The 13,057-nt window shown below is 41.8% G+C and overlaps 1 protein-coding gene across 6 annotated transcripts in view; it reads right to left on the bottom strand.

The window, feature by feature from the left end:
• The window catches only part of SCAPER (S-phase cyclin A associated protein in the ER), a 165,958-nt gene that overhangs the window by 14,713 nt on the left and 138,188 nt on the right, over nucleotides 1-13,057 (bottom strand). For all 6 annotated transcript variants that reach the window (XM_040600067.1, XM_040600061.1, XM_040600063.1 and 3 more), the window contains 2 exons: nucleotides 9,818-10,055; nucleotides 6,590-6,739 (listed from right to left, as the gene is read on the bottom strand). In XM_040600067.1, coding sequence (XP_040456001.1) covers nucleotides 6,590-6,739; nucleotides 9,818-10,055 — 388 coding nt within the window. The remainder of the gene's footprint in view (nucleotides 1-6,589; nucleotides 6,740-9,817; nucleotides 10,056-13,057) is intronic.

Raw genomic sequence — 13,057 nt, forward strand, 5'->3', positions numbered from 1 at the left:
CCGGGCGGCCAGCCCACCCCCCGCGCACCCCCCCCAGCGCCCGCAGCAGCGGGGCGCGGCCGGGCAGCAGGCGCGGCCCACGGGCGGGGCCGGGCGGGGGCCCCGCGGGCGGCAGCAGCTCCCCGGGCCCCGCCGACGCCGTGTGCTCCCGGCGGTGCCAGCCCGTTAGCGGGTCGAGGGCGGCCCCTTAGCGGGGCGGTGCTGAGCGCCCCCCGGGTGGCCGGGCCTCCGCGGGGCCCAGCGGGCCGCTCCGCCCCTCCCGCCCGGGCACAGGCCGCGGCCGGCGCTCCGGGGCCGCCTGCCCGCCGCTCGCCCGCCGGGCCCCAGCCCGAGCTGCGCCGCGTTCTGAGGGTGCTGGAAGCGCTGGCTTCCATGGCACTGGGCGCCAGGTTTATTCGTCCGTGTTCTCGGTTTTAAGGGACACCCAAGGGCCTAATTTCTCGTATAATTCCCACACGCGCCCCTTTCCCCCGACAGGAATCTCCCAGCCACCACGACCTGAAACTGAACACTCCACTGGGCATCAAGCCTTTGCTCATATTAAATTCTATTCCCCACACCCTCTCAAAAAACAACAAGAACAAAAAATAATTAGGGGATGCATTTGGGAATGTTAGAAATACAATTAAGATGTGATGCATGACACGTGCAGGCCTACACGCTTCTGCTGCGTTTTATGTGTGTTGCCATCTATCATTCTTAAGCCAGACCCAGCTCCCCCGCCAGCCCGGGGCACCGGTGCCCGCCCCGGCAGCAAAAGGTGCCCCCCGCCTGCCCCACGGTGCCACCACCGGTGGGACACCCGTCCCTTCGGTGACTTCATGTGCTCCCGGTACGCACGGGTCATCGAGGAAAAGCATTTGTTACAGGCCTGCTTTAATGTACTCCGTTTTAACTGGGTGAGTTTAATCCTACGGGGATTTTTTTGTTCGCACACTGCGATGCTCCCGAATGGCAGTCAAGACTACAACTTCACATGGATCACTCGCTGAAATCAGCTCTTCCACAAAATTTACCAGGCATATTTTTTTGTTCAAACCTATAAAGCTTTAAAAGACTAGTGGGTTTTGGTGATAGTTTTTAAGATTTGAAGAAATAAACCCACAATCTCAACATGAAATCCATCACTCCTAAAAATCCCTCCTCTGAAAAGAAACTAACAAAATCAGAATTAAGTAATTTCAGATACTACTTACTTAGAAATATGGACATTAACTACACAACAACTACCAATTCCTGCATCTTTACTTGTGCTGCATTTCCAAAAACCCCACCTACCAGATCAAAATTGTTCCAGTCACTCCACAGCCCCAAAAGCAACATAAATAATGAAAGGTGAATGATGGCCTCTAGTAAACAACCCATATGGAAACTCTACATATATTTTTATAACTGCTCTACCAAGTTTTCCTGTCAACTTCTATTTTTCAGAATTTTTCCGTTTTAAAAGGTGGGGATTCTTCTTCACTTTCACACTAGAGGAAACTAGCCACATACTGAAACTCCAGTATACACTGTCAAAAGCACAAAGGAATTTCCCTACAGAAGGGAACTTTTAATCTAAAGCCACTTCCTAAGTGTCCCTTACAACCTAGCGGTACGTGTAACCTTCATTATTATATGTGTCACATACATAGATAAGACAAATATATGTGATATATACTTACTGTATAATAATGAAATGTACTGCTATTTTGTGACAGAAGTCAGACTTTGCCACATGGGAAAACAAAAAGCTAAAAAGTAAGAAAATCTAACTATAAACCAATCATTTAACAAAAAAGGGAAAAGACAATCTCAGGGTGAAGCCTTTCTTGGGGACTATCTACCATGCCTGCTTTGTGCTGGGAATGAGTTCTAACTTTCACAATCCTTTCAGGACTGTGCCTACCATACAATGTTTTAATTTCTTTCAACATTGTATTTATACCTGTGATACTGCTATGTGACATCTTCCATTTTTAAGATAGGAGAAACCCCTCTCCCAGAATATCCTGTAATCTTACTGTTGCTCATTCCGTTGACCGGAGCTGCCTACTATGCCCAAAACATGCCTTGTGGTAATTTTTCCTCATTTATATAGCAAGGATAAATTTCTAGTATGTGAATAACACTATCAAGTCTAATTCTGTATGCTTCTATTTTCAACATATGGATTATTAGAGATTAACATTTCAATTATTTGTAAGTGTGCAGTAAGAAAAATGTCTCATGCTTATGGACACAAGTGTCTAGGACAGAGAATTTAGACTTCGGCAACTGGAAGACAAACTTCCAGGGATGAAAACCCTTCTTCAAGGACAATGTGGTTTGTGTATCCAAATTTTTCCAATTGTATTGGTTATTCCAAGAGAAGTTTTTGCTTCTATCTACAAACCCTAAGTTCGTAATTAAGTTTTTAGAAGTTGCATACACTTTTCCTAGCTATTTCACAGAGATTTTGGTTTGCAAGCTAGTGATAACATGTTTAGAAGTTCAAGAGTTTAGAAGTATGCAGTTCCATATCCTACAAATCCCAAAAGTTAGTGAGATTTTTCCAGAGCACTCTAAATACAGTCTGTGTCAAAGGCTGAAAGAACAAAAGCTATTTTTATTTAAATAAATACACAGCAATACAAACAAACAATGCAACTTCTTTTGGAGCCGGTCAGGCTGAGTCTGAGGATCTGATCTGTGATGACTTTTCATATGAAAAATATTCACTAACTGCAATGACTACGGAAAGATTTTTATTCCCAATACTGCAATGTGAAAGAAGCCAACTCGTCCGTCATTCACGTTAATTTAATTACGGGACCACATTCAATTATCCAATATAATATGCAAATGAAGCGAGTTGACAGCACATGCTAATTATATTCATTATAATAATTAAATCAAACAATGAAAGGAAATAAAAATGTAATGAAATAGAAGGATATTTTTAAGTAACAGGAACATTTTAATTAGAAACTGTAATCCTATAGTCTGATATAGTATGGTTGGCTCATTGAAAGATTGGACATTATTTTTATTATGCAGTTTAGTTTTACATGTCTATCCTTAGTATCATGGGACCTGTTTTGGCTTGTTAGTAGATTAAATGGTGGCCAAAAAAAGAGATTCCGTTTCCTTGATCATACTTCATGCAAAGCAGATGCCTAATGAAGCCAAGCTCTGCCGTGGCATGGTTACAGGATGCCATCTCGTGAAAGGCAGGCGTCTGAACTCTAGCAAGCAGAAGTTCACGTGCCAACAGAGAACAGACAGTGCAGTTTAGGTTTGACTAAGGATGTTAAAGAGTTTAAAATATTAAAGAAACACTCTTTGGTTTTTGAAATTTTCAGTTTCATAACTGATTTATTTCTTCAGTGACAGCAGCTGCCCTGAAAAAGCTTTATGAATGTTAAAATATGAAAAAAGGAAAGGAATATTACTAATATATTGTATGTGGGCAGAGTCAGAAAAACTGTAGTCTTTTTAAAGTAAACAGAGTAAGCGCTAACAAAACACTGAGGAATGTGTTCTTTAGGAATCCATTGTCCTCACTGCTCCTCGACAGAATCACTTGGGCCTGGACCAAAAGCCAGCCACGGTGAAAACACCAGCTGGGACCCCAGCCACCGTCGCTGTGCGTGCAGCACCCACCGTGAGGCCCCACTCTGGTCTGGGGCTCCTGGGAACTGCAGTGAAGTAAGAGCTTGAAGCTGGGAAAGAACCTTCCTTTAATCTGCCATTCAACTAAATAAAGGCTTCTGCAGATAATGTAATAAACCCAGACAAACCTGTATTACATTAAATGATTGGCATATGATGCTCTTGGAAGATTTTCTTCTATGAATGTGAAATATTTAGGAAATTGCCCTTTTATTATTTTGACTGCATAGTGGTAATAATTCACTTACTTAAATCACAGTACTACTACAGAAGGTCAATGTTGAGGTTGACAGGCTGTAAAATTTCCTTTTTAGAAATCTATCTATTCTCCAAACTGGGAAACTGCAACTTTTTGGAACAATATAATGCCCTTTTTTCTTTATTCCAGTATGCCATTTTGTATATTTATCTGTTGATGTGGGTATCACAAAAGGCACACCGGAAACTCCAAACAACTATTTACTCTTTTTTTTTTCTTTTTTTTTTTCTGAGAGTTGAAAGGAATGAAGACATACAAAGGTTTGTAATAAGGAATAGAAATTTAAAGAGGAAAGGACTTATGTAAACTACAAACATTTCAAAACAAACGTACATTTGACTGCAGGAATAATGTGAATCTGCTTTGAAATATGTCAGTTACCGATTCCTTTAAAGTGTGTTCAAATTCTAAATAAAAAGAGCCACTAGGCTCTACGGAAATTTGTTTTCATGCCTCAAGTCTGGTGTATCTATTTTTATTATGCTGTTCTTTCCAGGATTTCAAGCCTACTAATTGAAGACTTTCACTGTGAGACCAATTTTTTATTTTTAGTAGGATGCTGAGATGATCAACAGCAAAGGAAAAATACTGGAAGCCTGTAACCTAATAAAAAAATAAACCACAACTGAATGAATAAAAAGCACTTCCCTTTTGATGAAAGGCATCATACCTTTACTAGAAGTCACAACACTCATAGTATCTGAAAATAATGACTGCAAGCAAGCTGTACTGCTTTGCCTAGTAGCAAAAGGAAAAATACTTCCTTTTACTAAAAAAAATAAAAAAATCTTCTCCACATTTTGCAAGTACCTAGGTGAGGAATACTTCAGGTTCTCAAAATGTTCTCTTAAACAAAAAACCTCAGACCAAAATACCACTTCCTCTGTTAAAAACCTATTAATTTGGAACATTAGAAACTACATAAAAAGTTAAGCACATCATGACGTCTCTTGAGACAATACCACCAAAGCGAACCACCATAAAAGACCGCTTTTAGTGTATGAAAAGTACTAACACACTGAGGTTGTTTAACCGAGGGCCTAAACTTGACTCTCAGAGCTGCAGAAGCTACCTTTTTAATCTTGAAAATTAACTCAGCCCAGGGGCAGATCAGTGATGGCACCTGATCTCAACCCCAAGGGCATGAGCTGAAGACTCCAAGACACTGCAAGGTCACCAGCTGGGAAGCATGCCCACAGACAGAGGCATTCTGCACACACTCAGCCTCTTGACCGCCTGCCGGCCATGGCATAGCGCCTGCACGCCGCAGCTGGACCCGCACCCCAGGGCTGGAGTGCTGAACAGTGACAGGCGCTACAGGCCGCTCCGACATTGCCGGTAGGAAATCCCGCTGCCGTGCTAACTCCTGGCACGTTTATAGTTGCAAGTCCTCCACGCAATGAATCACATCTGTTTATACTTGTGTGCCAGAAAAGACATTTTTGAACTGCAGAGAAAAGACAACATTGCTTGCTGGCACTTCTGGATGCCAGCACGCCCCGTTGTGTAGCAGTGGGAAAATGGCAGCAATACCACATGGGTTTGCAGAGCGCCCATATTAAAAAGTATTGCCCGCAGTCAGCTCCAGGTCCTGCGTGGGGCTTGGTTGCACAGGGTAGGAAGGCTGCAGGATCCTCCCTCCGGCTGTGGCCAGGGCCACAGAAACATTACTATATAATTACATTACGTAATTATATAATACTTCTGACAGCACTGTCAGCTTCAAGATATTATAACGTTCCAATTATAGTCAACAACTGTAAGAACGTTATCGGACAGCTTTTCTCTAAACCTTTGCTGACAAGTTGTAACGCTTTTTTCTTCTGCTCGTCAGTTTAAGCGAGGGCACTGAGCTCCTCCGCCTAAAGTCCTGCCTCAGAAGTTGAACAAAAGTGGGAACCAGGTGTTACAAGTACGGAGAGGGAACAAAATGAGTAACTTCACAGAATGCAGCATTCAATTTTATCATAGCAAAGACGTAGGCACCATAACGCAGTTTCTACACACCCAGAGTCACATCAAAAGCCAGCGCCAACTTCTGCCCTGCCCAATACAACCTGAGAAGCTACATATAAGCTGAGGAAACTCGTTAAGACTGAAATATTTGAAATATTTTTTGAAGTTTTGTGTCTGGGTTATTTTATATGCTAGCAAGAGAGGTCACAGAGTCCACTGACAACAGTGGAGAACAATCAAGGAAGCCGAACGGGAATTTCTGCTGTTTCTTCAACAGGGTATCTGGTTTACTACTAAAAAGCTTCAAGGGAAAGAATGGCTTAAACTTCAGTGAGGGCTCTGGCTACAGAAGGTTACATTGGCATCTGAGGACATGTCTTCATGGCAGACTAGCCCGGCTGGCTGGTACCACAGCCATCTGATCGAGCTGACATGAAGTTAACTTGGAATTAAAAATACCAGTTGCTAAGTATATCTTGGCAGCGGGTAAGGCTAGTTAAAATCAGTGCAATGTCAGCATCATTGTCTGTGGAAGAATATGGAGTTTGCTTACGGCCACATAAAATTGATGTTTTTGTGTCAAGATGCAACTTCAGCTTCTCTGGCAAACACATGCATTTGCGCGCACAGGAATCCCAAGCGCTTCAAAAACAACATTGAGGGGATTAGTTTTCTTGAGGGATCCATGACTGAATGTGCCCCTTGATAACTTCTGATCCCATTTTCCATTTGCCTTACCTGATTATCTGTGTTGTTTACAGTAAAATAGCCCACACAAATAATGACTTCGTGCAGCAATCCTTCACAGGTATGCTGGGAACAGTACCACAGCAGAGAGCTGATAATATGCCGGAATGCAAGGGACATTCCTTCAGCACCCACAATAGACTGAAAAAAACAGGCCAAGAAACAGAAGTTACAGTCTAGCAGTACATTACAGAAATTGTGTGAATTATATATACATCAATTTTACCCTTTGATTTTTTTTTTTGGCAAAGTATAGACTAGGTTCTTTGTTGTGGTGACTTTGGAGGAGGACAGAATCAGCTCTCTTCTTTCATTAACTTACCAATTACAACTGGACTATAGCATTAAAAGTCATAAAAATAAGAATAAATGCAAATTTTAAAGGGATACAGGAAAAACTGGATTCTGCTTAGCTGACATTCAGTGCGGCACTATGCTAACCATTTCGTTTGACACACATTAAATGTTCCAGGAAAACTCAATGCTAGCACTATTTCTCAGTAATAAGCAAAAGAAACCAAACGGTCCCCATTTCTGCAAAGGAGCAAAATGCATTACTCATTAATAATTCACGCTCTGAATGGAATACAAAGATTAATAACAAATAATGACTTTTCAAACATTAAAAAAAGTTTGAAGCACCCAAAAGGAGAGAACACTCAGCTGCAAAGCTTCTTAGGATGCTTTCTAAAAGGAGGCAAATTGCTGTAATGTAGAGATTCAGAATTAGATTTTATCTGTGCAGCCTACAGCCTCTATTTAATAAACATGTCAAACAGACAGAACGACACAAGGTCAAAGGGGAAAACTAAAGCACAAGGAATGAGCGTGACAGTCTACTAACTCTAATGAAACAGCAATGCAGGCCTGTGAGAAAAACTCTTTCATTTAAGAGTTTTCTTGATTTTATACCTTGCAGCCTGTGTTAAGTGCATATATATAAATCCCAGACAGTAGTAAGGTTTAATTTTAGCAAGTCTACCCAGCAAAACTACAATCACTGACATTTAAAATACTCAGCTGTGGATTCTCGCTATCTTGAACCTCAAGCGTTCCAGTAAGTTAGTATATTTTCAAAATTTAACGCACAATACAGCCACCATTTACTGCTTTACATCACATAATGCCATTTTCTCAGGTCCACCCCTATTTAATTAGTGCTGTCCACGCATGCTGTGACCTAGCACTCGGGGTTTAACCTTCCCTGATAACAACAGGTCAAAGGGCACCTGAGTTTGTGTATAAAAGTTAAACTAATTTTTCAAGGAAACTATGCTTCCTTTTTAGCCAGAATTAATATCAGCTCAGGATCCTGCGTTGTTTCTCACTACCATCTTTCAATTGTTTAGATTGTCAAATTAAATGAAATATATACCCATGAGCCATCTGTGCTAATACAAACTCTAGAATACCAGACCTCTTCTGCTAATCAAAACCCCCTATTCTATAGTCCTACTATTACATGATAAAACTATTCCTTAGAGATAATAATCAGACAGTACATAAACCACGCTTTTTATCCTCTGCTGTCTGCTAGCCTATAGCCCACAAGGTCAGAATGGACAGCAAACTGCCCCAGGTGTATGCTGATTTTTTTAACATTACAGAAACAAATCACATTAATACGTTGACAGGGATGGCTGCTGAGACTACACAAGTGTGTCTGTCCACCACAAACAATACTACGCTTACAATCCAGTAAGACAGCCAAGCAGATACTCCCTGAGCGGAGCCCTGCATCGATGAACTGAATGAAGTAATCGCCCCTGGTTAGTTTTCTACCACTCCTCATGCAATAATTATTATCTTGCCCCAATTTATGTAGAACAAACTGATGCAGATCGTGGGATTTGGGAACTAATGCTGATGGTTTGTTATAAATTTTCAGATATAATGGTAGTTGGTAGAGGGAAAAATACAGGCAGTGTAAGTAGAAGCTTGTATTTTAAAAATTAATAGTAATTTCCTGAGACACCAGGGAGCAGCCCTTCAAGCAGAGCTATGGCTCCCCTACAAGCTCCCCCTGCCTCAATTCAAGTCTCACTCCTCTGGTATATACTTGTCCTACATACAGCAACAAATAAACAACCGGTCTCTAACCAAGAGCTACTGAACAAGCTGTAGAACAGAACTACTTTGATACATCTTCATTTACAGAAAGAAATGGGAGTTGATGGTGTACCTAAGAGCTGTTTTACATCAAACTCCAGTAAATAGACTGTTTCTGTGCTCTATAAAGAAAACCTGAGTGGACTGCATCCTGTAGCTGCATCTATACAGCTGAATGTTGCTACGTGCAAATCACTTGTTGCTGTACTAAAAATCAAAGTCAAGAAACACAAACTGAAGGAGACTTATACTACATTCTTTACTCATGCAAAGCTCTGGCTGAGTTTAATGCGTTTCAGATGGAGTGTGTGGTATAACTTAGACATACATTTCATTAAATGAAACAGAAACCTATTCTGATGGATTGTATGAGATCGATGCTACTAAACGTGTTTTGCAAAGCAATGCTTTTTGACAGGTGCTTTATATTAACGATCAATAGCTTTGCCAATTTATCTGAGAATTATACTAGTATTTGTATCTTCTCTGTATGGCAAAATGATTCACTTACACTAGAAATCTGTTCACCAAAAAAGGTAAGAAAAGACTTGCCTTCTCAAGACTCTAAATGCAATCTTTTTGGATTGTTTTTCATGAATAGAAATTACAAAAAGTTAGATTTCCAATTTCTGGTTGATAAAATTTCATTTGGATTAAAAAAAAAATTACGTATCAAGTGATTTTCAGTTTCAGTTGTACAAGCTTAAAGCAAGTGGCCACTGAAAGCACTGACAAATGTAAACTGTAGTTATAATATGCTTCACGTTAGAAAAACTGATTTCTTGCTTTTGACCAAGATTTTCTTACATTTTTGGGCCTTATCAAATATATAAAGTACTATGCTAAAAGTGAGGGTTTTTCAACAGAAGTAGTAATGGATCAGATTCAGCATTCCATGTATTCTACATTTTCACTTTTTGGTTAAATTTGTTAGCCACAGCTACATGGGGGAAATAACAACAGTTAGCAATCCTATGCATGAAGAAAACCTAAACATTTAATCGCAGAAGTTCCTTCAATAACTAAGATCTTAAAGATGAAACTTAGTCCAAAAGTATACGCAATAATCAACATTTGCACACTAAGTAAAAGTTTTAAAACATCTGTTACCTGAAAGGCGGGCAGATCCAGAACAGCAAAACTATTGAAGAAACGTAAACTCTGAATGGCAACCTGGATCGTGTTCGCTGCATAGCTGTCCTTAGGACTTGCTGTGTTTGGATCTGAAATTGTCCCGTGGAAAAGAACACAGTACAGCATATGCAAGACTCCAACCAGATCTGTAGACTGCAGAACTGCCGTTAGTCCTGTGGGGTCCTGACGTGTATTGTCAAATATGTTCCAAGATCTGTCAAAGAAACACAAAGCCATCTGAGGAGGAGAGCAGCACTGGGGGAGACCGCCTGCCCGGGATGCAGTACTTCTAAGAAGCCATATGTTAGAAAAACAGTAAACTGTTAAAAAGGAAAAAAACTGATGTCTAACGGGTCAAGAAGCCACAACATTTCCAGAAACACTTTCAATAATCTGGGCACCGTCTCATGCGCTCTTTAATTGCAGTGCAGCTGTATCTTTAAATATCTTTCTCCACACCCTGGTGTCTTTGCTCCCAAAACGGGTTCACAATCCCAGCGGCAGACCGTGCAGAAAGTCAACATCTTTAAAGCTGGAGGCTTGGGAGCACTTCAGGGGCTTCAAGCAAGCTCTGTCTCGGTCAGAAGCCTACCCCCGTCTTTCTTCCTTGCAACAGCAACCAGGGGAGTGGGAGAACTGGAGCCTCTCACTGCCTCAGTGACGGGCTGCGGGCACTGGAACACACTGCCTACCTAAGTAGCAAAGTAAGTTACTAGGACCAGATGATCTTAATCAAATAGTTCTGTAGGAATTTACGAATGAAGTGGTTGAGCAGTTAAGAAAACACACTACTTGTTTCAGTCAGATGTTATTATGGGAGACTGTAGGGCAGCGAAGCACAAATAAGCATGAAATGCTTGACAGAAACCATCACAGCTTGTACAAATGGAAACTGGGCTGCTTTGGCATCTTTTGGGTATGCACATAACAGAATGGCGAAGGGTTTTGGCTATCAAGGATATCAGGACAGACAGGCAAGTAACTCAGGATGCCCTTTCCATTCTCACATACAAACTTTCAACAGCACTTAAACATAATCCCTCCATGACTTGCACGGTTCATGTTTTTTCACATTATTAATAATCCAGAAGATGATGCAGGACAGTCACTACTAAGGAAGACTAAGATTGTCATTACTCTGGAAGTTAAATATGTGTGGGAAACAGGCAAATACAAAATAAACCACAAAAATAATTCAACAAGTTTTAGATACTCTGAGTTCTAATTCAGATCCATTGTGTAAATCACCTGAACTTCATTATGGAAATACATTTAGTCTATACTGGCAATGAAAGGGAACACTAAGATATGAAGATACAGTTGAACAGTAACACTGAAGATACGCTACATCTGGTCTTTACCTCATCTACCGTGTCTCCATCTTGAAAAAAAAAAAGAAAAAAAAAAAAAAGAAAAAAACAAAGAGAAAAAAAAAAGAAGTGTCAATATTAAAAGAGACTACAAAGACTGAGTCTATATAATATCCTTTTTATAATTAAAGGAAAATATGCCAGGTGATATGAGCAAAGTAAACGGTAAAGCAGTGGAAACAAGAACCACTTTCTGAAACAGTCTGTAACTTTGAAGACCTCAGTTTAACACAGAAAAGGCTGGACACTCAGAGGGCTGAGAATATTGTTGAGCAGAACCAGCAAGGAGCTCTTCCTTGCCACAACGGCTCCAAGTTATCTTTTCAGTATCGGCATCAGAAGTGCCCTGTACGATCCTGCTACACACTGCGCTCCGCCCCAGTGGGGTTTCCCACACAGACCCCTGCCAGGCTAATCCTGCGTTTTATGATATAGCCACTTGGTCTTCAGTGCAGCAACTAAACCACGAATTCGGCAACCACCAGGTTTTGGCAATCATCATCTTGTTCTGTCACTTTTGCTTTTTCTAGTGAAGCAAAACAAGCAGGTAAGAAAGCACGACCTCACCCAACACCACTGTCTGCCAGTGAGAACTTCTGTGTGCGACAGCACGCCACTGCTTCCTCGCACCGAACTGGCAGAGCAAGATAACGAACCTGCATTCTCTGTCTCCCAAAGAAGGCCCTGGTATTGGGCTAACTTCAAATACAGCTTAAATATTTTAAGAGAGAAGGAACCACGGTTATGCTGGAGAAGGGGGTATGAAGAAGGACCACCAGCACCTTTGCAGTTGTAACAGCCAACTGAAAGCCAGCACCTCTGCGTTTTCCTGTGGATGCAAGTCTTCTGTACGGTAGCGAGTGGGCACTAAAAACCTGAGCAGTGCCAGGTTGGTAGCGGGGTCCTTCTGCCAGCAGCCTCCTGCCGTGCCCCCAGCGGGGACCGCCTGGCAGCTGGGGGGGACACAGTGCGCAGCTCCTGCGAGGAGGACAACGCGCTGTGGGCGAAGGAGGGAAGATTCAGGAGACTTAGGAAGGTTATTTTAGCACTCAGGCTACGAGGTATCTCCCCACAGCCTTTGAGGGCTCTTCTCACAGCCCGGAGCCCAGGTGAGTACCGAGGGCGGTATCTGGGTTGTACGCAACTCACTCTTCTCGCACCCGTCTGCCTCCATCACTGCCCACTCACACCTTCACGGTTAAAAAGCAGCTGCTCAGATGACTCACGTCTACTTTTTATCAGTTAGAACACACGTGTAAGGAATGAATGTACCAGCAATTAGCGTTTATGGGTACCATTTATTTCCAAGTTATTTCTATTTCCAGTCTGTGAGTGTTTGCTGCTACCAAAAAAGCCTTTCAGTATAGCATCCTCTGCTGCTGCCTCAGGGGTTGGTGCCCTGGCCCTATCTCAGCGATACCTATGCTGTACAAAACTCACACAAGACTGCACAATTACTTCACAAATCTTTGAAAGAAGCAATCAGATCTTTAGGTAAGAACAAAAGCAACACAGCTGTGCCCATTTTCTAGGATCTGTGTTGTTACACAAGTGAACCCATTACCACCAGTCCCCACCAGACCTCCACCACCACTCTGCAAGGCAGCGGCCATTGCCAGAGCCAGCTGGAGACAAATGTGGCCAAACTTACTGCACAGGTTCCAAAAACGGGATGTTTGCTTAATCCTGCAGTAGCCAACTGAAAGACAAGCTGAAGTAAATTAAAAAGAATTAAAACTATGATTTGATGCCACTTACCTGCTGCAAAGGAAGAACCACAAACATTCAGCTGGTGGTTTGTGACACTCGTAATGACCCTAACATTTACTCTGTGAAGAATAAAAAA

The sequence above is a fragment of the Falco naumanni genome, chromosome 7 (assembly GCF_017639655.2).
Source record: "Falco naumanni isolate bFalNau1 chromosome 7, bFalNau1.pat, whole genome shotgun sequence".
Taxonomy (NCBI): Eukaryota; Metazoa; Chordata; class Aves; order Falconiformes; family Falconidae; genus Falco; species Falco naumanni.